Source organism: Electrona antarctica (genome assembly GCF_951216825.1).
Source record: "Electrona antarctica genome assembly, chromosome: 12".
NCBI lineage: Eukaryota > Metazoa > Chordata > Actinopteri > Myctophiformes > Myctophidae > Electrona > Electrona antarctica.
In genome coordinates, this window is record NC_136793.1 from 45,637,781 (window position 1) to 45,665,033 (window position 27,253).

General features: G+C 45.6%; 1 protein-coding gene across 5 annotated transcripts in view; it reads left to right on the forward strand.

The window, feature by feature from the left end:
• LOC306933571 (kinesin-like protein KIF2A) overlaps window positions 1–27,253 on the forward strand; it is a 67,296-nt gene extending 40,043 nt beyond the window's left edge. For 3 of the 5 annotated variants that reach the window (XM_079515841.1, XM_079515842.1, XM_079515844.1), the window contains 13 exons: window positions 332–525; window positions 1,330–1,543; window positions 3,268–3,331; window positions 5,783–5,874; window positions 7,879–8,021; window positions 9,747–9,951; window positions 10,927–11,037; window positions 12,552–12,619; window positions 14,334–14,462; window positions 17,479–17,620; window positions 19,371–19,472; window positions 20,785–20,920; window positions 25,768–27,253. In XM_079515841.1, coding sequence (XP_079371967.1) covers window positions 332–525; window positions 1,330–1,543; window positions 3,268–3,331; window positions 5,783–5,874; window positions 7,879–8,021; window positions 9,747–9,951; window positions 10,927–11,037; window positions 12,552–12,619; window positions 14,334–14,462; window positions 17,479–17,620; window positions 19,371–19,472; window positions 20,785–20,920; window positions 25,768–25,853 — 1,686 coding nt within the window. In that variant the 3' untranslated portion in view covers window positions 25,854–27,253. The remainder of the gene's footprint in view (window positions 1–331; window positions 526–1,329; window positions 1,544–3,267; window positions 3,332–5,782; window positions 5,875–7,878; window positions 8,022–9,746; window positions 9,952–10,926; window positions 11,038–12,551; window positions 12,620–14,333; window positions 14,463–17,478; window positions 17,621–19,370; window positions 19,473–20,784; window positions 20,921–25,767) is intronic. The other 2 variants (XM_079515843.1, XM_079515845.1) reach the window with 1 other exon arrangement.

Consider the following 27,253-nt stretch of genomic DNA (forward strand, 5'->3'; position numbering starts at 1 on the left):
CACTTCTAGTCATTTTTACTAGTTGACTAGTTGCCTAGTTTACTAGTCGACTAGTTGTTTAACTACCTATTATGTAAAAAATAAAATAAATTAAAAAAATTTACTTATATTTGTACATTGAAAAACTGTGTACATGGTGACTATAACTATAATCTACCTGATCTTGAGTCCTACAAAAAAATGTTTTTATCAACTAGTCAACTAGTACCAACAAGGTCGACTAGTGGATTTACTAGTCGACAAGTTGCTTAATGCCCTAGTAGCACGCAACACCACGTGACCCATATAACTGTCACCAACAACTATGTTTCTGTCTCCTTCTCCTCTACAGGAGGTGGACACCACCGTACCCAACTACGAGATCCTGTACATGATCAGGGACTTCCGAGCCAGCCTGGACTACAGGCCGCTGACCTCGTCCGACCTCATCGAAGATGAGCACAGGATCTGCGTGTGCGTGCGGAAGCGTCCGCTCAACAAGAAGGAGCTGACCATTAAGGACCTGGACGTGATCACCATTCCAAGGTTAATAGTTTTGGATTTTTCATTATAGTTTGGTCTTACTTAGTTTTTTGCTTTTTTTTCGATTCCTAAGTCAGTTAGTTTTAATTCGTTTTTTAGAGCGGGGTTTACTAGGTTTCATTTGTTTTTATTTTTGTGACGACGCTTCGTTTTAGTTGAGTTTTTATTACGTTTTAGTGTTTGTTCGTTTGTCATACTTTATTTTATTATTTGTCAGGTGCAGGATTCAAAAAGGTTGAAGAAAGTTGGTGTATTGTGTACTACAAACTCAACAAAAGATTTCAAAAAGATGTATTCATTCAACGAGTTACACTGAAACTAAGTGCATTTTGTCTATGATTTTAGTTTTTTGTTTGTTTTGTAAACACACAATACAGTTTCAGTTAGTTACTGTTTTAGTTGGGGTTTTTTTATCGTTTTTCTATGGTTCAGTTGTCAATGTCTTCTAAATCCTGATCCTGTTTCTATTTCAGTGGTTCTCAAACTATCATGTCAAGGACATCGAGAATTACATGTAATTGGCCGCGGACCACAATCTCAAAATATGTTGTTCCCCCCCCCCCCCCCCCCCCCCAGAAGGAAACATTTAGGTTAAAAATGTTCGCTCTGAAAGAATATATATTCCAAATTTGCGCCACATTTTCAAAAATGTTCGTGAAATATTCTCAATAGCTAAAGCATAACATAACGCTCAGAACACCAAAATGGTGTTCCCGCCCCCAAAACGGGGTCAACAAAAAAAAAAGTGTGTAGTTTTGGTCATTTGGTTTGAGTCTTAGGTAACTCTACTTAACCTTGTGGTCACAGTAAGGACGTGGTCATGGTCCACGAGCCCAAGCAGAAGGTGGACCTGACGCGCTACCTGGAGAACCAGACGTTCCGCTTCGACTACGCCTTCGACGACTCCACCACCAACGAGATGGTGTACCGCTTCACCGCCCGGCCGCTGGTGGAGACCATCTTCGAGAGGGGCATGGCCACCTGCTTCGCCTACGGACAGACTGGGAGTGGGAAAACGCACGTGAGTAATATAGCAGTGTTGATTTCGTCGACTAAAAAAAACTATGACGACAAGAATGTACCTTTTTTCCAACTGACGAAAACTAAGCTATGACTGAAACTAAGACTAAATATACTGACAATTTCGTCAACAAATGATAACCAGACTAAAATGTTAGGAAGGGACTAGTGGACAAGAGATCCAGTAGAAGTAATTTTACAATGTGTCGCGCTGCGACGCGTTGTGAGCTTGTAGATCGGCTATTTTCAGCAAGTGTAAAATCAGTCATTACGACGGCATCAAGGTCCGCCAAAATACATTTTAGTCGACTAAATCAACTGTAGATTTAGTCGACTAAAACTAGACACTAAAACATTCCGGGTGACTAAAATGTGACTAAAAACTAAATGGAAAACTATTCAGAGACTGTGACTAAAACCTAAAATCTAAATTTGCTGCCAAAAGCAACACTGGACATTGGGTAAGACGGTACAGGACAGGTGCAGTCTTCGCTACCCCCGGATCACTACTTTTTTTTTTTCTAATAATTTTTATCCCACGATTTTGCGACCCAGTTTTTTCACCCAGTGCCAATTATCTAATGTAACCCTGGGCGCTACACTTCCTCTGCCAACCTGGGGGGGGGGGGGGCAGTGGACTGACCTCATGCTTCGTACTATGCATGAGGAGTCCAAGCTGCTTCTTTTCACCTGACGGGGGGGGATTTCCCTGGCCGGACGTAGTGTGTGGAAGGAACACGTTATTCCGACCAGTTCCTTTCCCCTCCATCAGGCGCCCTGGCTGGCCAGGGGGAGGTAGTTTTAGAGACCAGGATTACTGCATGTTTTTGTGAGGGTACCTACCCTAGGGGACACGGGGTGAACATGCAAACTCCACACAGAAAGGCCCTTTCGCCAACCCCGCCTCGGGTATGGGCACTGATGACGCGGAGGAGAGGACACGCCGCCAGCGCCCACAGCGTCCCGAGCGGGAATCGAACCCAGGACCTTCTAGCTGTGAGGCGACAGCACTACCGACTGTGCCACCGTGCCTCCTCCCCCGGATCACTACTAACACACTAATGTCGATTTTGACAGAAATGTGGGGATGCTCCGATCAGGTGTTCCTGTGTGTGTGGGGAGGGAGGGGTGAATGTTTAGGCCTGTCACAAAGATGCAAAATGATGTTATACTATTGTGTACTGTACAATATATACAGTAAACACGTACTATTATAACATAATGTTGTTCCACCGTTGAAGTGTGTGAAGGTAATGTGGAGTATGTTGCGAAGCACAGATCAAAATGCAGTTTATAGTTTGCATCCACGGGATACTATGCTGTACTGTTTTTTTTTATTCTAGTTTATTTTTCTAGCTTAGCTTTAGTTATAATAATCATTTCTTCTTCTGTTTTCTACATACATCTAACCACATTACAACCATATAAAATGAAATGGGAGTTAAATGCTGCAATTTGTATTAAATATGACTCCTAACGTTGTTGAAGTGGGACTCATCAAATGTCCCTGGGACTCATTTCTAAAAGACCATCCCTGCATCCCGGGACTCATTACATTGAAAACCTATTTACATCACTGGCGAAGTTACCTTCCTCTACTTTAGAAATACTGCCGGTGCCAATACCATGAACATGGAAGCGGTATTTCCGATATTTCCCTCATCATTTCCACACCAGATGACGCCGGTATTTTATTGATCTCCTGTATGCCTTTGTGTATTTCAGACTATGGGTGGAGATTTTTCTGGAAAGAACCAGGATTGTGCCAAAGGAATCTACGCATTAACTGGTGAGTTGACTGTTCTCTGCTCGGGTCAGCTCATCAAGTGTTTGGTGCTTTTATTTTGTGCCATTTAAAGATGGAGTGCCACGATTTTTTTCCACCCTAAAACATGATCATCAGGTATTATTATAATATATAAGGAGGAAGAACTTTTCCCAAAAAGTGTACAGTATTTGTTAAAATCATGCTTTATTGTGGACACGCCCACCAGTTCATTAAGTATGCCTGGTTTGCCTGGTGGGTGGTGATCCACCTGAACAGCTGTAGTTGTATGATAAAGGGGGAGGGGTTAGGGGAGGGGCTGATAGTGGGATGTCACTATATTACTGTTTATTTCATTGGCCCGTTTGACTGTCAATGGTTCAGCCTTCAGGAAGAAACCCTAAATACAAAGTTAATACACCATTGCACATAAAAACGACTCCAGGGTGTCTAATGAAGTACTGTCACCTCATAGACACATGAAAAACTGGAAAAATACAAACATTGTGGCACTCCATCTTTAACGCAGTGGTTCCCAAACTTTGTCACGTCAAGGACCCCCAAATTGACACTCATTAACCCGCGGACCCCCATTTGAAAATATATGCCAAGGACCCTCCATAAGAGAAGATTTTCACGGCTCTAGCAGTGATTTTCAACCATTTTCATTTCGAGGACGCCCCGGTTTGACCTGAATTAGGCTACGGTCCCCTATTTAATGACATTTCTTTCTTTGGGAACCCAATTTATATTGTAAAATCACTGTTAATTTAACTCTGAGTGTGTACAAATGGAACCAAATGGACCCGTTAGGGTCCATTTGGTTCCATTTGTACACTCTCTGAGTTACAGACCCATAAGGGTCCATTTGGTTCCTAACTGTCATTTATCTGGGGACCCCCTGGAACTCCCTCAAGGACCCCTGGTCTGAATAGGAAGGAAGTCGGCATGTTGTCGAACATTATCGCCACCGGTTGCTGCATTTACCAAATGCAAATAATTTCATGTCATCTTTGTGGAAGAACTAGTAGGGCTACGTGCAATAGGCCTGTCTCACAGCCATTCCCCGCCCCCTTTCCAGACCTAGTGGTGTTGACGTGACGTCACTCCATAGACATTACATGTTAAAAGACCTACATTCAGAAGCCATAAACAACGCTTTTTCTGAAGGTAAACTTTATTCTATTTGGTTTAGCGGTCTTAACATCTGGTTTTCTTCATAATAATATTGGTCTTTTACATTTTAACATTTGGAAACGGCCTTCAATGGTGCAGAGAAAGCAGGTAGGGAATTAGCGCTGGTCCATGAGTAAGGCTATAGAACATATTTCCAGATGGGGGTCGGCGGCCAAATACAGATAATTCTGGGGGTCCTTGACATGAAAAAGGTTGAGCACCTCTCTAGGTCGTCCTCAGACGAGCCCTCCATCCCGAAACTCCATACATCTGGCCAGTTTGTTGGTACTTTGCACTCCTGTACCACTGACATAGAAACATAGCTTTTTCAGAAAACGTTTAGAAGACATTTTTTTTAAGAATCGTCCACAAGTCAAAATGGGTTAAATCACACGCTGGTGTCGGATCGGTGCTCTGTATCGACCGATATGTTATGGGAATCGGAATTGGTATCTGGATGGTACAAATGTAACCTACGTCTCTACCCAATACATCTGAGCCCCAGGGTCGTTACAGTGATAACCTAATACATCTGAGCCCCAGGGTCGTTACAGTGATAACCTAATACAGCTGGGCCCCAGGGTCGTTACAGTGATAACCTAATACAGCTGGGCCCCAGGGTCGTTACAGTGATAACCTAATACAGCTGGGCCCCAGGGTCGTTACAGTGATAACCTAATACAGCTGGGCCCCAGGGTCGTTACAGTGATAACCTAATACATCTGAGCCCCAGGGTCGTTACAGTGATAACCTAATACAGCTGGGCCCCAGGGTCGTTACAGTGATAACCTAATACAGCTGGGCCCCAGGGTCGTTACAGTGATAACCTAATACAGCTGGGCCCCAGGGTCGTTACAGTGATAACCTAATACAGCTGGGCCCCAGGGTCGTTAGAGTGATAACCTAATACAGCTGGGCCCCAGGGTCGTTACAGTGATAACCTAATACAGCTGGGCCCCAGGGTCGTTACAGTGATAACCTAATACAGCTGGGCCCCAGGGTCGTTACAGTGATAACCTAATACAGCTGGGCCCCAGGGTCGTTACAGTGATAACCTAATACAGCTGAGCCCCAGGGTCGTTACAGTGATAACCTAATACAGCTGGGCCCCAGGGTCGTTACAGTGATAACCTAATACAGCTGGGCCCCAGGGTCGTTACAGTGATAACCTAATACAACTGGGCCCCAGGGTCGTTACAGTGATAACCTAATACAACTGGGCCCCAGGGTCGTTACAGTGATAACCTCTGTGTATTATTCTCCGAGGGTATTGATTAATATTCATATTCTGTGATGCAGCTCGGGATGTATTTCTCATGTTGAAGAAACCCAACTATAAGAAGTTAGATCTACAAGTGCACGCAACCTTCTTTGAAATATACAGTGGGAAGGTGAGTAGTTTTACACAAACAACGCAACATTTACACTACATATATTGTTTGTTATAAGACGTTGCCTAGTCATTTCACGCACGTGCCCGCCCGCGACAACCGTTGAAATGTGTTGTGCTACACCCTGCATTACAGTGCGTCACATGAGTGTAGTAGCAGTGCAAAAAGTCCAAAAGAGTAACGCAGGCGTCTGAAAAGACATCCAACAAGTCAGTACTGCTGTATGGGGCCGAGACATGGACCCTCAGTACTGCTGTATGGGGCCGAGACATGGACCCTCAGTACTGCTGTATGGGGCCGAGACATGGACCCTCAGTACTGCTGTATGGGGCCGAGACATGGACCCTCAGTACTGCTGTATGGGGCCGAGACATGGACCCTCAGTACTGCTGTATGGGGCCGAGACATGGACCCTCGCACTACAGGAAAAAGCCCTGGATGGAGTGATTGATTGAATATTTTATTAGACAACACACAAATGCAAACAGCACAATGTACAGTCAAGCATCTTGTCCAAAAGGTTTTTGTCCTTTTTTGTTTTTTCACTTTGACCACTTTCACTTTCTCACACATTTGCACTGACTGAATGGACACTTTTTTTTGGATTGACATTGCGCTGATAATTAGTATTACTAGAGTGGTGGCGGTTGGGCACTTGGAACGATGCAAGTTGGAAATACATGCCCACCCCCAGTTATTATGTCTGTGTCCCTCGTATGCCCATATATGGAGTTCTTTGTCGGGCATGCCCAAATATGGAGTGGGGGTGTGGAGCGCGTGTGTCGAGGCCAACGGTTCTCGAGTTAACGTGGATTACTGACGTCCACACAGAGACATTCGGGGGCACGGTGGCACAGTCGGTAGTGCTGTCGCCTCACAGCTAGAAGGTCCTGGGTTCGATTCCCGCTCGGGACGCTGTGTGTGTGGAGTTTGCATGTTCTCCCCGTGTCCCCTAGGGTAAGTACCCTCACAAAAAAACATGCAGTAATCCTGGTCTCTAAACTGCCTCCCCCTGGCCAGCCGGGGCGCCTGATGGAGGGGAAAGGAACTGGTTAGAATAACGTGTTCCTTCCACGCGCTACGTCCAACCAGGGAAACTCCCCCCTGTCAGTTCCAATACCCTGTCAGGTGTAAAAGGAGCAACTTGGACACTCGGGCATGAAGGAAGCATGAGTTCAAGTCCGTTGCTCTCCCCATGTCCCCCATATATGGGGACTAGGTTGGCGGAACGTGTGCAGAGCCCAGGATCACATTAGATAACTGACACAGGGGTGAAAAATGGGTTACAAAATTGTGGGATAAAAATTATATATATATAAAACAAAAAAAAGAGAGACATGGTGCATTTACAGATGGATAGATTAGTTTTACGACGAGACACTTTGAAGCACTCACTGTGATGGACACTTTTATTTAGTTTAGTGAGCGACTGAATTTCCAGCGGGATAATGAAAAGTATCCATCTACAACACCCATGGATTAAAGTTCTGAGTCACTGAGACTTGATTTCAGTCATTTGGATTCCAATAGAAGCCTCCTGTGAAAGCATGCTGCGCACCGAAAATAGCCGATCTACAAGCTCACAACACGTCGCGCCGCGACGTGTTGTGAGCTTGTGGATCGGCTGTTTTTGGTCATTAGACATTTTTTTAAGATGAAAGAGTATTTGAAGTGATCAAACTGGCAACATACACGTTTTAGAAGCATCTTCCAGAAACATGAACGAATAACAATTTGGTCTCAGAAATGTAATGGTTTCTTCAGCTGGTCGGCCCTAAAACAACGTCATTACATTTTTCTCAGTCTTGAGATATTATTTAGCTTTATTGTGTGTGTGTGTGTGTGTGTGTGTGTGTGTGTGTGTGTGTGTGTGTGTGTGTGTGTGTGTGTGTGTGTGTGTGTGTGTGTGTGTGTGTGTGTGTGTGTGTGTGTGTGTGTGTGTGTGTGTGTGTGTGTGTGTGTGTGTGTGTGTGTGTGTGTGTGTGTGTGCGCGTGCATACATAGGTGTTTGACCTGCTGAATCGCAAGTCCAAGCTGAGGGTGTTGGAGGACGGGAAGCAGCAGGTTCAGGTGGTTGGACTACAGGAGAAGGACGTCCGATGTACAGAGGATGTTCTCAAGCTCATAGAAATCGGAAACAGCTGCAGGTAATAAAAACCCTAACCACACATCTATCAACTCTGCTGCGTCAGAGCAGGGCCACGTTAAAAAAGTATTTATTTGATTGAATTGTCATTCGTGGTACAATTCAGGCATTTAGCACACCTAGGGCTCCATTTTCGTCACCGCTACACCCCTTATCCCTAAACTTCTTTGCCTTTTTTGTGTGGTGCAACCACTCCAAGGAACAGCAGTGTCCGTGTCCGTGTGACACCTAGCCTGGTATCCAGCCTGCTTCGCTACGTTCGGCGGATTTTCTTTTCTCTCTTCGCTTATCAGTCTGGAAAGCCTCCCATTGGGAGGTTTTGCAGAACTACACTAGAACTACATATGTTACGTAGTCAACGTCGTTGCTGATTGGATGTTGTTCCAACGAATGAGAGTAGCGTTAGGCAACCTACGTCATCAGCCAGCGCCACCCTCCATGCTTTCTGTCTGCAGTAGCTGCGCTTTGCTATGACGTCTCACTGGTGCTTTGTCCCGCCCCGCACCACAGACCAATCAGAAGCCACGTTAGGTTTCGAAGCTTTTGGCATGTCCCGCCTCCCTTGGAGATAGGAGGCTTTCCAGACTGATAAGCGAAGAGAGAAAAAAAAATCCGCCGAACGTAGCGAAGCAGGCTGGATACCAGGCTATGTGACACCTATGTGACTCGTGTTAACCTATGTTTGTGTGTGACTCATGTGTGACTCATGAGTACCAGTAGGGGCGCTGTCGTGCCAGAAACAGTGAGAGAGAAATAGTGCTGCACTGTTGCCTGCTAATGAGAGCGAGAGAGAGAGGGGGGGGGGGGGGGGGGGGGGGGGGTGTAAGGGGGGGAGTTGCACCACTCAGTTCACACGGGTGTGAACTGAGTGAACTGAGTGAATTTTGAAAAACATTGAAACAACATATTTTCAGATGTGGGTCTACCAAATTCAGGTAGAAACATAGGTTTTTCAAGTCATAATCCATTTTGTGCCGGAACCCCTCTTGGTGTTTTAAGCATTATGTTATGCCTTAGCTATTGAATTTTCTTTTTGTTGAAAAATCGTGAAAATGGCGCAAATCTTTGAATATATATTCTTTCAGAGCGAAAGTTTTAACTCAAATATTTGCTTCTGGAGGGTCCCTGGAACAACATATTTTCAGATTGGGGGGTCGGCGGCCAATTACATATAATTTTTGGATGTCCTTGACATGAAATATTGAACACCACTGACATGGAACAATGAGGTTTTTCAGAAAACTTTTAGGATTTAGAAGACATGGTTTTAATTTCGACGTCAGGCCTAAAAAATGGGTCTTAACCCATTTTGGGCGGGAACCCCTTTTGCGGTCTAATATGTTCTGTTCTACTTTAGCTATTGAAAAATAGCAGATCTACAAGCTCATAGCGCGCCACCGAGTGGCGCGCTACGAGCTTGTAGGTTTGCTATTTTTGAAAATGTGGCACAAATCTTTGAATATAATGCTTTCAGAGCAAACATTTTTAATTCAAACCTTTGCTTCTGGGGGGGTCCCTGGAACAACATATTTTCAGATGGGGGTCTGTGGCCAAATACAGATAATTCTGGGGCTCCTTGACATGAAAAGGTTTGAGCACCGCTGAAACATGAGTTTTTCAGAAAACTGTTAGCATTTAGGAGGCATTTGTAGAATCGTCCTCAGGCCTAAATGGGTCTTAATGGTTTCTGTCTCTGCGTTCCGTCGTGTCGTCGCCTCGCCACCAGAACGTCGGGTCAGACGTCGGCCAACGCCCACTCGTCCAGGAGCCACGCCGTGTTCCAGATCATCCTGCGGAGGAAGGGGAAGATGCACGGCAAGTTCTCGCTCATCGACCTGGCCGGGAACGAGCGAGGGGCCGACACGTCGAGCGCCGACCGCCAGACCCGCCTGGAGGGGGCCGAGATCAACAAGAGTCTACTGGCACTGAAGGTCAGGAGGTCGGGGAGGTCAGGGGGGGGGGGGGTGGTGGAGTCTACTGCCACTGAAGGTCAGGAGGGGGGGGGGGGGGGGGGGTGGCGGAGTCTACTGGCACTGAAGGTCAGGAGGTCGGGGAGGTCGGGGGGTGGGGGGGTGGCGGAGACTACTGGCACTGAAGGTCAGGAGGTCAGGTGGGGGGGGGGGGGGGGGGGTGGAGTCTACTGGCACTGAAGGTCATGAGGTCAGGAGGGGGGGGGGGGGGGTGGAGTCTACTGCCACTGAAGGCATGGATTAAAGTTCTCAGTCGCCACGACTGATTTCAGTCATTTGGATTCCTGTGCACCGAAAATAGCCGATCTACAAACTCACAACTCACAACTGTTGTGAGCTTGTAGATCATCTATTTTCGGTCCTTAGACATTTTAAGATGAAAGAGTATTTGAAGTGATCAAGCTAGCAACAGAATACACGTTTTAGAAGCATCTTCCAGAAACATGAATTAATTTGGTCTCAGAAATGTCATCATCATTACATCATCATTACATGTTTTTTTCAGTCTTGAGATATTATTTAGCTTTATTCCATGCATTGTGTGTGTGTGTGTGTGTGTGTGTGTGTGTGCGTGTGCGTGTGCGTGTGCGTGTGCGTGTGCGTGTGCGTGTGCGTGTGCGTGTGCGTGTGCGTGTGCGTGTGCGTGTGCGTGTGCGTGTGCGTGCGCGCGTGCGTGCGTGCGTGCGTGCGTGCGTGCGTGCGTGCGTGCGCATACATAGGTGTTTGACCTGCTGAATCGCAAGTCCAAGCTGATGGATAGTGCACCGAAAATAGACATCTACAAGCTCAGATTGGCTATTTTCGGTCATTAGTTATTTTAATATTGGTCCCGTTGCTAGGCAATTGATTTTCATTTGAATTGGTGGTTGTTGGAAAAGCATTGAAAAGGTGTGTCTTCTTTTTTTTTTTTCTGTCCCCACCACCATCCCTATTCAGGAGTGCATCCGGGCTCTGGGACGCAACAAGCCTCACACTCCGTTCAGGGCCAGTAAGCTCACCCAGGTGCTCAGAGACTCCTTCATCGGTGAGAACTCCCGTACGTGCATGGTAAGTTCACTCTCACGCTGTTGGGCACCGCACGCTTACTGTGTGCTTAACCCATTTAGGCCTGACGTCGAAATTTTAAAAAAAAATCTTCAAAATCCTGACAGTTTTCTGAAAAGCCTGTTTGAGCCAGAAAACCCCACACCACAGAAAATCTACTGAATGTCAGTTTTTTGGGTGCATTTGAGCGGAGTCTACTGGCACTGAAGGTCAGGGGGGGGGGTGGAGTCTACTGCCACTGAAGGCATGGATTAAAGTTCTCAGTCGCCACGACTGATTTCAGTCATTTGGATTCCGTGGCAGTAGACTCCACCACCCCCCTGACCTCCCCGACATATTAGACCTGACATCCATTCAGACAGTGGACTACATATTAGACCTGCCATCCATTCAGACAGTGGACTACATATTAGACCTGACATCCATTCAGACAGTGGACTACATATTAGACCTGACATGCATTCAGACAGTGGACTACATATTAGACCTGCCATCCATTCAGACAGTGACTACATATTAGACCTGACATGCATTCAGACAGTGGACTACATATTAGACCTGACATGCATTCAGACAGTGACTACATATTAGACCTGACATGCATTCAGACAGTGGACTACATTTTAGACCTGACATCCATTCAGACAGTGGACTACATATTAGACCCGACATCCATTCAGACAGTGGACTACATATTAGACCTGACATCCATTCAGACAGTGGACTACATATTAGACCTGCCATCCATTCAGACAGTGGACTACATATTAGACCTGCCATCCATTCAGACAGTGGACTACATATTAGACCTGCCATCCATTCAGACAGTGGACTACATATTAGACCTGCCATCCATTCAGACAGTGGACTACATATTAGACCTGCCATCCATTCAGACAGTGTACTACATATTAGACCTGACATCCATTCAGACAGTGGACTACATATTAGACCTGACATGCATTCAGACAGTGGACTACATATTAGACCTGCCATCCATTCAGACAGTGGACTACATATTAGACCCGACATGCATTCAGACAGTGGACTACATATTAGACCTGACATCCATTCAGACAGTGGACTACATATTAGACCTGCCATCCATTCAGACAGTGGACTACATATTAGACCTGCCATCCATTCAGACAGTGGACTACATATTAGACCTGACATCCATTCAGACAGTGGACTACATATTAGACCTGCCATCCATTCAGACAGTGGACTACATATTAGACCTGCCATCCATTCAGACAGTGGACTACATATTAGACACGTGTATTCAGTCGGTAGACTACAAGATACCCGGAGGAGTGCACAAACATTTGCAGCAACAATCTAGAAATATTGTTTAATGTTGCTTGACTGCCATGTTTTATTAATTCACATGTGAATTAAAAAAGGGATCAAGAAGAGAGTATTGCCCAAAAGTAATGCCCGTCGTAATGTAAAAATCTACTAAAAATGTATTGATAGTTGATGTACTGATAATAAATGTTAATGTACTTGTACAGATTGCTACCATATCTCCTGGTATGACGTCGTGTGAAAATACCCTCAACACGCTACGCTACGCTAACAGGTAGGAATGGAGAATACCCAACCAACTTGAACTGACGTTAAGTTTAAAGGCCAGAATACCCAACCAACTTGAACTGACGTTAAGTTTAAAGGCCAGAATACCCAACCAACTTGAACTGACGTTAAGTTTAAAGGCCAGAATACCCAACCAACTTGAACTGACGTTAAGTTTAAAGGCCAGAATACCCAACCAACTTGAACTGACGTTAAGTTTAAAGGCCAGAATACCCAACCAACTTGAACTGACGTTAAGTTTAAAGGCCAGAATACCCAACCAACTTGAACTGACGTTAAGTTTAAAGGCCAGAATATATAAATGGATGGCATTGTATAATACACTCATATTGTTAATGTGTGAGCTGCCTTACTGAAATCAGATGTCGCTGTAATTATTATTTTGTGGGTGTGTTTGACCGCTTTCAGACTGCGTTGCGTATTGTCATAAATACTTTTGAGTCACTTTTGGAAATGTGTATTCGATACATATGAGATGATGCATGTCGTTTTTTTTTTTTTGGACGGACACAAGTGCCAAGGTGCGCCGAGCTGCAACAAATATTTGTTTCCACAGCAATGATTTTTGCAACTTAACGTAAACTACTGGGTTTCCGCGGCAACAAGCGTTTTTGCGACTTGACGTAAAGCGGCGCACACACACACACACACATACACACACACACACACACACACCAGAGCCGGCTAGTTAGTGTGACACAGACACACACACACAGACGGATAACTTGGATGGAAACTAGCGGTTTCTCATGCCAATAAAGAAATCACTTCTTGCACAATGGGGATGCACACCAACGGACCGACATGCGGTAACAACGGTCGAACATGCGCTGCTCCCGTGCTTGCGCTTAGGGTCAGGTTATGGTTGTCGGTCTAATGACAGTCAATAGTTTAGTTTAGACAATGGTATGTCTAAACTAAAGCCTGTACCCGACGCAATGCAACGCCATGCGTCGTTACGTGCAACAGGACATATCAGGCCGCCATCACACGACCAACGTTAAATGGTAAATTGGCATGGTTTGGGCTTAAGGTGTTATTGTACAATCGTTCAGTGTTTTCAACTTAGGGATTCCATCTGATTTCAGTACGTCGCATAAAATGTTGACGGACACAGGATGGTTTGTGTCAGTGGTTTTCAACCAGTGGTCCGGGGACCACCAGTGGTCTTTGAGGGGGTTCCAGGTGGTCCCCAGCTAAATGATGGAAGAGTTGGTAACCAAATGGACCCTTATTAGATCTTTAACTCTTGAGTGTAAAATTAAACCAAATGGACCCGTACAGGTCCATTGGTTTCATTTAGCGCTTAAGAGTATTGTTAAACATCTGCATTTCTAAATTTACAAGAAGTCTACACAATTCGAGGATGTAGAATAATTTTTATTTTGATCAAAGTTTGCCTGTTATCTCTCCTAATGGCACCAACATCAATACAGCATGGAATTGTGGAGGACAAAAATCCAACAAAATATTCTACGTTTTGGCTCTGAGAGGCTAAATGTCGTCAAACGGTGGTCCGTGGCTCAAATGCCAAACAAATAAAACGGGGTTGAAAACCACTGGTTTGTGTGAACGTCTTGCTATACTGTAGATCTCCATGTAGTTTCAGTCTGACACTCTCTCTCCTATTCTTCCCTCTCTTGTTCTCCTACTATCTTTTCCTCCTGTGTGTGGCGCTGTGGTGCACTGTGTCTGTGCAGAGTGAAGGAGTTTGGGATAAGTCCGTCGGACATCCCCTTCTCCCAGGGCGGTCAGGGGACCCCTCGCCCTGACCACTCGCCCACCAACACCTTTGATTACGATGACTTTGCTGAGACCTCTCCCAGCAGGTGGTCACACCTCCTGAAAGCATGCACACACACACACACACACACACACACTCACACTCACACTCACACTCACACTCACACTCTCTCACACACACACACACACACACACACACACACACACACAGAGAGCATGTAACTGTTGATACTGGTAGGCCTGTCACAATGATTACATAATCGCCTAATTCGTAATTATTTGAGATAAATGCCAATACATTAAAAAAAACTAATCGTTGATCTACAAGCTTACAACACGTCACTTTGTGACGTGTTGTACGTTTGGAGATCAACTATTTCCGCTATTTTGTAAAACATTTTTGGAAATTAGAAAAGATGAAATGTGTCGGTGAAGTTATCCGTCATATCTGCCCTGTGCAATTTGTGATTACAAAGCCTAAAAGGCAATGTAACATTCCATTGTTCAATGCAAAAACAATTGTGTGACAATTAATCTGTCAGCTTAAATGTGTAATCGTGACAGTCCTACATGCGTACGGTACACACGCACACACACACACACACACACACACACACACACGCGCACGCAACACACACACTCACACAAAGCATGTCACTGCCTCTCAGCGTTCCCTCCATTGTCTGTAACTACTTGCTCAGCAAACAGCAGCTGCTTGTCACTGACGACACGGTCACCCCAGTTTCCTGTCTGGACTTCCTTCCTGTCATCATCTGCACGCCGTCGCCTCACATCCTGCTCTGTTCTTCTGCTTCCGCTGTTACGGATCCCTTTATTCCGCTTGTTTTTTCAATTGACTCGAGAGAAAAAAAGAACTACCCGCCTGTCTGTGTTGCCCTCAGCACATTGTTTTAATGAATCTGGGTGACCCTAGCCATACACGGTAACTCTCCTGTTTCTGTAGCCATGAGGCCCATGCAGCCTATCTCCTGTTTCTGTAGCCATGAGGCCCATGGAGCCTATCTCCTGTTTTTGTAGCCATGAGGCCCATAGGGGCAGGAGCCTATCTCCTGTTTCCGTAGCCATGAGGCCCATAGGGGCAGGAGCCTATCTCCTGTTTCCGTAGCCATGAGGCCCATAGGGGCAGGAGCCTATCTCCTGTTTCCGTAGCCATGAGGCTCATAGGGGCAGGAGCCTATCTCCTGTTTCTGTAGCCATGAGGCTCATAGGAGCCTATCTCCTGTTTCTGTAGCCATGAGGCCCATAGGGGAAGGAGCCTATCTCCTGTTTCTGTAGCCATGAGGCCCATAGGGGCAGGAGCCTATCTCCTGTTTCTGTAGCCATGAGGTCCATAGGGGCAGGAGCCTATCTCCTGTTTCTGTAGCCATGAGGCCCATGGAGCCTATCTCCTGTTTCTGTAGCCATGAGGCCCATAGGAGCCTATCTCCTGTTTCTGTAGCCATGAGGTCCATAGGGGCAGGAGCCTATCTCCTGTTTCTGTAGCCATGAGGTCCATAGGGGCAGGAGCCTATCTCCTGTTTCTGTAGCCATGAGGCCCATAGGGCAGGAGCCTATCTCCTGTTTCTGTAGCCATGAGGCCCATAGGGGCAGGAGCCTATCTCCTGTTTCTGTAGCCATGAGGCCCATAGGGGCAGGAGCCTCTCTCCTGTTTCTGTAGCCATGAGGCCCATAGGGGAAGGAGCCTATCTCCTGTTTCTGTAGCCATGAGGCCCATAGGGGCAGGAGCCTATCTCCTGTTTCCGTAGCCATGAGGCCCATAGGGCAGGAGCCTATCTCCTGTTTCCGTAGCCATGAGGCCCATAGGGGCAGGAGCCTATCTCCTGTTTCCGTAGCCATGAGGCCCATAGGGGCAGGAGCCTATCTCCTGTTTCCGTAGCCATGAGGCCCATAGGGGCAGGAGCCTCTCTCCTGTTTCTGTAGCCATGAGGCCCATAGGGGAAGGAGCCTATCTCCTGTTTCTGTAGCAATGAGGCCCATAGGGGCAGGAGCCTATCTCCTGTTTCCGTAGCCATGAGGCCCATAGGGGAAGGAGCCTATCTCCTGTTTCCGTAGCCATGAGGCCCATAGGGGAAGGAGCCTATCTCCTGTTTCTGTAGCCATGAGGCCCATGGAGCCTATCTCCGGTTTCTGTAGCCATGAGGCCCATAGGGGCAGGAGCCTATCTCCTGTTTCTGTAGCCATGAGGCCCATAGGGGCAGGAGCCTATCTCCTGTTTCTGTAGCCATGAGGTCCATAGGGGCATATCTCCTGTTTCTGTAGCCATGAGGTCCATAGGTGCAGGAGCCTATCTCCTGTTTCTGTAGCCATGAGGCCCATAGGAGCCTATCTCCTGTTTCTGTAGCCATGAGGTCCATAGGGGCAGGAGCCTATCTCCTGTTTCTGTAGCCATGAGGCCCATAGGGGCAGGAGCCTATCTCCTGTTTCTGTAGCCATGAGGCCCATAGGGCAGGAGCCTATCTCCTGTTTCTGTAGCCATGAGGCCCATAGGGCAGGAGCCCATCTCCTGTTTCTGTAGCCATGAGGCCCATAGGAGCCGGCCTCCTGTTTCTGTAGCCATGAGGCCCATAGGAGCCCATCTCCTGTTTCTGTAGCCATGAGGCCCATAGGCCCACAGCCCCCTTTCCACGCCCCCTTCCGGAGCTAGTGGTGTCATTTAACCATTAGCATTTACACTTTTTTTCTCTGGAGAATCTAAGTACATTTCCTAATGTTAAAATGTCAAAGACCGATAATAATATGAAGAAAACACAATGGTATAACAACTCAAATAAGTAGAATAAACCTTACCTTTACAAAACAGTAGTTTGTGGCTTGTGAAAATACCTCTTTTAACATGGAAGCCTATGGACCGCAGAAAAAATAACACCATTAGCTCCAAAAGGGGGCGTGGAAAGGGGGCGGGGAAATGCTGTGAGATAGGCCTATTACCTGACCTGTGTAACATGAATGTTGGCTCCTCCTCCTCGCCCCATAACCCTGCAGCATCATCATCGTCGTCATCATCATCATCGACCAGGCCACCCAGTCGTGCCCTGCGGTGTGTGTGTGCGTGTGTTGATGAGCTGTCCTCTTTGTCCTCAGGGTGAAGGAGCTGACGGTCGACACCAACCAGGGACCACCCAACATCATCAACGCCAACGTCAACCAGCTGGAGCTTCTGGACGAGGACTGGCTGAGCAGCTCGCCGCAGCGAGACGACCTCAAGCTGCTCTGTGAGCAGAACGTACGTACACGTTAAGCACATTAAGACCTGACCCTGAACCCACAGAGAGTCGACCTCACGCTGCTCTGTGAGCAGAACGTACGTACACGTTAAGCACATTAAGACCTGACCCTGAACCCACAGAGAGTCGACCTCAAGCTGCTCTGTGAGCAGAACGTACGTAAACGTTAAGCACATTAAGACCTGACCCTGAACCCACAGAGTTGAAATAAAAAAAATATATAATAATTAAGAAGTAGTGAAAATAGCAGATCTACACGCTCACAGCTCGCGTGTAGATCTGCTATTCAGCTTCCTTACTCGGATGGTGTAGTGTAGTTCCAGACTCTATAGCATTCAGGAGGTGTAGTTCCAGACTCTATATAGCATTCAGGAGGTGTAGTTCCAGACTCTATAGCATTCAGGAGGTGTAGTTCCAGACTCTATGTAGCATTCAGAAGGTGTAGTTCCAGACTCTTAAGTAGCATTCAGGAGGTGTAGTTCCAGAGACTATATAGCATTCAGGAGGTGTAGTTCCAGACTCTATGTAGCATTCAGGAGGTGTAGTTCCAGACTTTATATAGCATTCAGGAGGTGTAGTTCCAGACTCTATGTAGCATTCAGGAGGTGTAGTTCCAGACTTTATATAGCATTCAGGAGGTGTAGTTCCAGACTCTATGTAGCATTCAGGAGGTGTAGTTCCAGACTTTATATAGCATTCAGGAGGTGTAGTTCCAGACTCTATGTAGCATTCAGGAGGTGTAGTTCCAGACTTTATATAGCATTCAGGAGGTGTTGTTCCAGACTATATAGCATTCAGGAGGTGTAGTTCCAGACTCTATATAGCATTCAGGAGGTGTAGTTCCAGACTCTATGTAGCATTCAGGAGGTGTAGTTCCAGACTTTATATAGCATTCAGGAGGTGTAGTTCCAGACTATATAGCATTCAGGAGGTGTAGTTCCAGACTTTATATAGCATTCAGGAGGTGTAGTTCCAGACTCTATGTAGCATTCAGGAGGTGTAGTTCCAGACTCTATGTAGCATTCAGGAGCTGTAGTTCCAGACTCTATGTAGCATTCAGGAGCTGTAGTTCCAGACTCTATGTAGCATTCAGGAGCTGTAGTTCCAGACTATGTAGCATTCAGGAGGTGTAGTTCCAGACTCTATGTAGCATTCAGGAGGTGTAGTTCCAGACTCTATATAGCATTCAGGAGGTGTAGTTCCAGACTCTATATAGCATTCAGGAGGTGTAGTTCCAGACTCTATGTAGCATTCAGGAGGTGTAGTTCCAGACTCTATATAGCATTCAGGAGGTGTAGTTCCAGACTCTATATAGCATTCAGGAGGTGTAGTTCCAGACTCTATGTAGCATTCAGGAGGTGTAGTTCCAGACTCTATAGAGCATTCAGGAGCTGTAGTTCCAGACTCTATATAGCATTCAGGAGGTGTAGTTCCAGACTATATAGCATTCAGGAGGTGTAGTTCCAGACTCTATATAGCATTCAGGAGGTGTAGTTCCAGACTCTATGTAGCATTCAGGAGGTGTAGTTCCAGACTCTATATAGCATTCAGGAGGTGTAGTTCCAGACTTTATATAGCATTCAGGAGGTGTAGTTCCAGACTCTATGTAGCATTCAGGAGGTGTAGTTCCAGACTCTATATAGCATTCGGAGATTGTGGAATAGACTACAACGCAAGACTACAACAATGAAGATGTCAGCATGATGACTTCCTGTGTGGTTGATGATGACTTCCTGTGTGCTCACCCAGGAGGAGGAAGTGTCTCCTCAGCTGTTCACCTTCCATGAGGCCGTGTCTCAGATGGTGGAGATGGAGGAGCAGGTGTTAGAGGACCACCGAGCTGTGTTCCAGGTACACACACACACACACACACACACACACACACACACACACACACACACACACACACAGAGAGATCCCTCTATATCCTCACATAACCCAGGGGTTCTCAACATTCTTGGCTGGGGAACCCAAGCAATGCTTTGGCCACGTCTCGCGATTCTACAAATGTGACTAATTTTGACTGAGGGACTGCCATTGGATTTGTTTGAAAAAAAAAATGAATTATTTTTTGTCATATGAAAGCAGGGAATCATAGCTTCAAATTGACATATTGGTTGTTCAGTTTGACCCACCAGTGTTGGAGATATGGCTTATAGAGTAATGTCTTGCAGAAAACAGCGAGTTGAGAAAACAGGCTTGAAAGGTTCACTTCTGTGGTCTCTAACATTACACCTAGCTACATGTTTAAGCATTTATTTCATATTTGCATGTCGATTTCAGCTCTGACACTTATTTCAGACATGCTCTATTATGTGAAGAGTCTGCCTGTGCTATTAACTCATTTTGTGAGAGAAAAAAAAAAGGTTTTTCTCCTCTGGAGTTTGCGCGATGGCAGGCTCTCAGTCAAATCTGGTCACAAATGTCTTCAAACAGTTTTCTGAAAAAAATGTTTCTCAAAATGTTTAATTATTTAATAATCTAATAGAGGGTATGCGCATGCATAAAGTGAATGGCAAATCGAGTGGCAAAGTGAGTTTAACATTGTTTAATGCAATCAGAGAAGGATGAGGCTGGCAGGGCACTGCGTCAGGTGCCCAGAACTTGAGGCAAGTAAATTGACCCTATGGGAGCCAACCCAGGGCAAAGCCAGGAGGGGAAAGAAGCGTACCACCTAATGTAGACGTGCTGCGACAGCTTGGCTGACAACACTGCAGAGCTCAAGAGCCTGATGTTGGATAGGAAATTGTGGAGGGCAGCGATCCAGGAATCCCGAGTTGGTGTTGGCTAGACCTCACTCTCGCAGCAACTAACTAATGCAATCAGATAGGACTTTTCTGTTTTGGATGTATGGGCTGTCAAGGCCAGAAAGTATTTTTTTGCCACTCAGTAGGCGTTCCTGCATAACTTTCCGGGTTTGATGATGATGATGTCACGCGCATACCCTCTATAATATTGTTTCCTATTCTGCGTACATTCACCACACGTCCTCCTAAAACACATCCGATTTTTTTTTAAAGCGGCGTGTACAGACGTCCTGGGAACTGCATGGGATCATTTCCAGGACGTCTGTGGACGTCTTGGGCACACATTGTGTTAATTCTGAATCGAGTTTTTTAAACATTAGATTATTATTATTTATTTATTTTGTGCCATCCGCCAGGAGTCGATCCGCTGGCTGGAGGACGAGAAGGTGCTGCTGGAGATGACGGAGGAGGTGGATTACGACGTGGACACGTACGCCACGCAGCTGGAGAACATCCTGGAGCAGAAGATAGACATCCTGACTGAGCTGAGAGGTAAGACCATCCAGAAGATAAATGTCTTCTGAAATCATGACGGTGTTCTGAAGAACCTTGTTTCTGTGTACAGTACAGTGTCAATGGTTCTCAAGACTATTTCACGTCAAGGACCCCAAACATTATTATGTAATAGGCCGCCGACCCCCCCCCCCCCCCCCCATCTGAAATTATGTTGTTCCAGGGACCCCCCAGAAGCAAAGATTTTAGTAAAAAACCTTCGCTCTGAAACTGAAAGAAAAAGGATTTGCGCCACATTTGCGCCAAGATCTTTCAAAAATAGCAGATCTACAAGCTTGTAGCGCGGCACCGGGACGGGTGCCGCGCTATGAGCTTGTAGATCTGCTATTTTTCAATAGCTAAAGAACACCAAAAGGCGTTCCCGTCCTGAACGGGTTAGAGGTACTGGATTTATTGTCCCTTGCAGGAAATTGGTTTGCAGCCAAGTAATAGTGTTTTGAAGGTCGTTTGATGTGTGTATTTTTACTAATTATAGAAGACTAAAACCTAAGAACAGGGCACTAGAGACAGAAAATGCATGACATTCAATGGTAGCACTGCAGCGTCAGCAAAAGTGCATTAGTGGGCAATCTGTGCAAAGAGGCAAGAAGAAAGTTCTCTCTGCTGTTCAGCAGCTGAATAGCAGATACAGTTGGGTGCCACCGATATTGTCCCTTATCATTTGACCCATTTAGGCCTGACCTAAAAAAAATCCTTCTAAATCTTCTGAAAATAAATATTTTCACGATTTTTCAAAAATAGCAGATCTACAAGCTCGTAGCGCGCCACTCGGTGGCGCGCTATGAGCTTGTAGATCTGCTATTTTTCAATAGCTTAATTATAACATAATGTTTAAAACACCAAAAGGGGTTTTGCGCAGATCACGCAAACCTCAGCAAAAAGAAAAGGACAATATCGATGGCCTCCAACTGTAGCACGAAGGACAGTGTGAACCGGTTCGTCTTTGTAGTGGAGCACCCTCAGCCGACGACCTGAGGGCAACCGTTCAAACTCTAACCGAAGTGGGCGATCCGAGACCTCCAGGAGGGAGGAGGCTCTTGTAAAGATCTCTGAGTTGGGCTTGGGTTCTCATGGCTAGGCCTGTCACGGTTATTACATCATTGTCATAATCGTCTCCTTGTTGAAAAATGTTTCTACATTAACAAAGCCGAAATAACAGATCTACAAGCTTACAACCGTGTGTCACTTTGTGACCCGTTGCAAGCTTGTAGATCAGTTATTTCTGCTATTTAGTTCATAGTATAAGATTAATTAATATGTCGGGTGGCTGGCATCTCCCTTAGAGATAGGGTGAGAAGTTCAGTCACACGAGAGAGACTCGGAGTAGAGCCGCTGCTTCTTCACCTGGAAAGGAGCCAGCTTAGGTGGTTTGTGGCATCTCGGGTGTCTCCCTAGGGAGGTCCATGAGGCACGTCCCACTGGGAGGAGACCATCTGGTTAGGATGCCTCTCGGGCGTCTCCCCTAGGGAGGTCCTCGAGGCACGTCCACACTGGTAGGAGACCACGGGGCAGACCAAGGCGCAGTTGGAGGAAACACATCGACTCACTGGGCCTTGGAACGTCTCGGGATCCCCCAGGAGGAAGTTGTTGCTCTGGAGAGGGAAGTCTGGAACACTCTGGTGGAGCTGTTGCCCCCCGCTACCCGACTACGGATAAGCGGTTGAAGATGGATGGATGGATGGATGTCATAATAGGTCTTAATTTACTCTATTATGTGATAACCACCACTAAAGTGTGATTGTTTTATTTGCAAAAGGTGTCTTTAGAAGTGTTTGTATTGTAAACCCAGTTAGTGTGATTGTATTGCGTTCACCCAAAACAATAATACATTTGGTCAGTAGGTGGCAGTGCAAGACCACAGATCAGACCTCCTGAGTGTGTGTCTGTCTATCTGTAGCCTGGGGTCCACCTATGCTTTCTATGGCATAGGCAGCTGGGAGAATCTAGACGCAGCTGCGCGACATGAGACTAAATATTAGAGCGAGGTGTGTGTGTGTGTGTGTGTGTGTGTGTGTGTGTGTGTGTGTGTGTGTGTGTGTGTGTGTTCGGTTATTTGGCGATGTTGTGCCGGGGCTCCGACCAGCCCATGCAGTAGGCAGAGTAAAGTGACTAACACGCACAGGTGAACTAAATGCTCCAATGATAGCTTATATTTGATGAACTCAAACGTGCATTTTATAGGGTTTTTATTAATTCATATTAATTATAAACACTTACAATCATACATTCACACGTTCTGTTCACACTTCCCCCCAACACAAGATGAATACAGTATCCCGGACTCTGGATCACAGGTCCTATTGGTCTGGTTCTATCCTAACTCTGTCGGTAGGGTTTACTATCATTTTACACTCTAAGTCTGTCCCAGATCATGGTAAGCTTAGCTTGTCATTGATGACTTTCAGACTTAGTTCAGTATCATGTGGCACATTAAGTGGCACATTAAGTGGTTTTAAATCTACCTTATCATTCAGTCAATTTCCATGAATTTCCATTGATCAATGGAGAAAAGAAACACAAATGACACTTGGTTACAATCTAAACATCATATTACATCAATTATGAATACTGCACTATTATATATATAGCATATAATATATAGCATATAATACATACCGCTGGTCTCTGCCTAGACATGTATCACGTTCGATGGTATTGGTGAATCTAACTCTAACATTGGGCTACACAGCATAGTCACAGTGGCTCTGACTGAAATCACACCTTCCTGCTAAACACTTTCGGCCAATCAGATGCCACTGACCATCCTGCCTGCTCTCTGGCCACAGCAGCCGGCTCCTATTACAGTCCCTGTAATGCCCAACTACTTCTGCCTAGATTAAACTGTTTAGACTATTACAGGTATTTATCCTTTAGCCTTTTTACCAACCCAATATATAATAGGTTATTAGAACACATTTAAACAATTGAAGAGGAATTAAAGATTGGTTACTTCAATATTTGTATGTTCTAGCTGAGTTGACTTCCCCAGTGAGAAGGAGTCAATAATGGCCTGCCTTACAACAGGAAGAGGCAGTAAAACCCCCGAAACCACCGGTCTGTCAATGCAACTGGAGTGCATTGGAATGTGGTCCCCGGACCTACAGCTACAGGAGAGTGGTACACATTGATCACTCAATCTGACCCAATATATTTCTCATTATGAGTACAAATCTCGCACACCCATAAATAACCAAACTGTGTGTGTGTGTGTGTGTGTGTGTGTGTGTGTGTGTGTGTGTGTGTGTGTGTGTGTGTGTGTGTGTGTGTGTGTGTGTGTGTGTGTGTGTGTGTGTGTGTGTGTGTGTGTGTGTGTGTGTGTGTGTGTGTGTGTGTGTGTGTGTGTGTGTGTGTGTGTGTGTGTGTGTGTGTGTGTGTGTGTGTGTGTGTGTGTGTCAGTGTCAATTTAACAAAGGTGCAGACGATCAGAAATCAGCAGAGAGTGATCGACGTTTGCGCTACTCTATGCCGAATTGAAGTGGACTCGGTCCCAGACTTTTTTTTCTCCCTTCTCCCTGGAAATAAAAACGTCTGGGTTTCCGAGGCTAGTCTGTCTGTGTCTAGATAAGACAGTATAAGATGCAGTGCTAGTCTGTCTGTGTCTAGATAAGACAGTATAAGATGCAGTGCTAGTCTGTCTGTGTCTAGATAAGACAGTATAAGATGCAGTGATAAATAGTGATAAATAGGGTAAACTGAAAGAAAAGGACAATGCAGCAGTAGTCAGACTCAGGGATATTTATTGCAATTGTGAAAATTGAATAAATCCTAGAGCAGTCCCGAGACGTTGCCAAAGCATTCTCGGGGGTCCCCGGCCAAAAACGTTGAGAACCCCTGTCCTAGAGGACAAGCTCTCCGTTCTTCTAACCATTTTAACCTGTTTTCCAAATGCAGGCACAAGGATGTGCACACAATCGACATCATTTACCTCCATAAGTCCATATTTATAACGTGCAATATTGTTACACAAAAGGTCAATGCATTTCAAACACCATTTCTAGCGGCTGTATGTGTACTGTGTGTCCCCTCTTTAATAATCAAAAAAACATTTTTTGAGCGGTGCAACCACTCCCAAGGAACCGCAATGTCCCTATGTTTAGAGTTCCAACAGGGGGCGCTGTTGCACCACTCACTTCAGACTGGTCTGATTTTTTTTGAGTGGTGCAACCACTCCAAGGAACAGCAATGTCCCAACCTATGTCCCGATGTTTAGAGTACCAATAGGGGGTGGTGTTGCACCACTCACTTCAGAATTGTCTGATTTTTTTTTAATCCTCAAAAATAGCTGATATAACAATCTATTGTAGATCATCACAATTTGACAATAGCTTGAAGCTATTAGTATATAGGGCTTAAGCCATTCTGGGCGGGAACCCCTTTTGGTGTTTTAAGCATTATGTTATACTTTAGCTATTGGAAAATAGCAGATCTACAAGCTCATAGCGCGGCACCGAGTGCCGCGCTAAGAGCTTGTAGATCTGCTATTTTTGAAAAATCGTGAAAATGTGGCGCAAATCTTTGAATACATATTCTTTCAGAGCGAACATTTTTATCTCAAATCTTTGCTTTCGGGGGGGGGGGGGGGGGTCCCTGGAACAACATATTTTCAGATGGGGGTCGGCGGCCAATTACATATCATTTTTGAGGGTCCTTGACATGAAAATGTTTGAGAACCACTGACATAGAAACATAACGGTTTTTCAGAAAACTGTCAAGACCTTTGTAGAATCGTCCTCGGGTCTAAATGGGCTGAGTTGTTAAAACCTAATCCAATAATGGCACTGACATACGACTGTTTTTGTGTGGATCTCTCTCTCTCTCTCTCTCAGATAAAGTGAAGTCATTCCGCTCTGCACTCACGGAAGAGGAACACGCCAGTAAGCAGATCAACCCCAAGCGGCCCCGGGCCTTGTAACACGCTTCAGTGCCCTGGCTGTAACACGCTAGGGGCCAGAATAGGGCTCTGGGGCGCTGTAACACGCCTCGGGGCCCTGGCTGTAACACGCTAGGGGCCAGAATAGGGGCCCCGGGGCCTTGTAACCCGCTGCGGGACCAGCCCAGAAGTTTCTCAACGGCACCTGAACAGAAACCAGAACCACTTAGCCTGTCTCTACCAGCTGTGAAATCAAACCCTCTAAAAAACAAAACCTACACTACACAGTTGACCACTTGAACCCTATTTTAGGCATGTTGCGTAGAATTAATTTGTATTAAAAAAAAAAGAAAAGAAAAGCAGATCTACAATCTCACGACGACGCAATGGATTTTGAGCCGGTCGATGTTCTAAATCTCATCAATGGGGCTTAAATGGTTAACATATTGTGTAGGGCGGGGGGGGGGGGCTGTTAATGCTCTTTGCTGGTGTTAGAAAAAAGATAAAACTGTGGAGGGAAGACGTCTGTAAGTTCCCACTTTCTTTTTTTTTTCTTCTTTGAATTGATTTGTATTTTTAATGAAGGAACGTTTTAGGATCTCCTTTCCCCCCCACCCCCCACCACCTTTGTTTTTTATTTATTTTCTTTTGTACTTGTCTTTGTACGTTTTTATTGGGATGGACTGCCTGCTGACTCTAAGCTCAGAGGACGTCCTGACTGAAGAGACTTCTTAAGGTTTACGGTTCAACTCCCGTCATTTAAAAACGTCCTCTGCTCTGGCCCGTCAGGACACGTCTGCTCTGCATGTGAACTCTGCAAATACCCCCGCCCCCCCCCCAAAAAAAAACCCTCTACGACTCAACCTTTTATTTTATTTTTCAACTCAATCAACGCAGTCGGTCGCACTGCTTCTGAGAAGTGTCCGAAACAGTGAGACGAACACACCGTAACGTACCGATATACTGTTCTTTGCGGTAAAAAGGTTTTAAAGTGTTGGAACGTTTACGATCGCCGCCGTCCTTTTCCATCCATCGTTTGGTCTTTTTTTTCTTTTTTTTCTGCCGCCATACTTGTAAAGTCAAAATGTCTTTTTTTTAGGTCCAGTCTCTTGTGTTCCATTTCAAACGGTCTGGAAGAAACATGTCTCAGATGTCTGTTCCACCTTCCTGTATATTAGATCAGTGGTTCTCAACCTGCGTTGAGAACCACTGATGATTTTATTTGGGGGGGGGGGGGGGGATCTCCAGATGACAGTGAAGTGTCAACTTAAGGACTTTTAACTTTTAGATTCCTGGGGAAAGAAAAAAATAATATATATACTATAAAAAACTGACCAAACATTGGCTAAATTGTCAAATAATATAAGAGGCAGAAATTGCTGGAGTTGAGGCATTACATTTTCTTTGGTTCGGATAAGAGATACATATTGCGAAAATAGCCA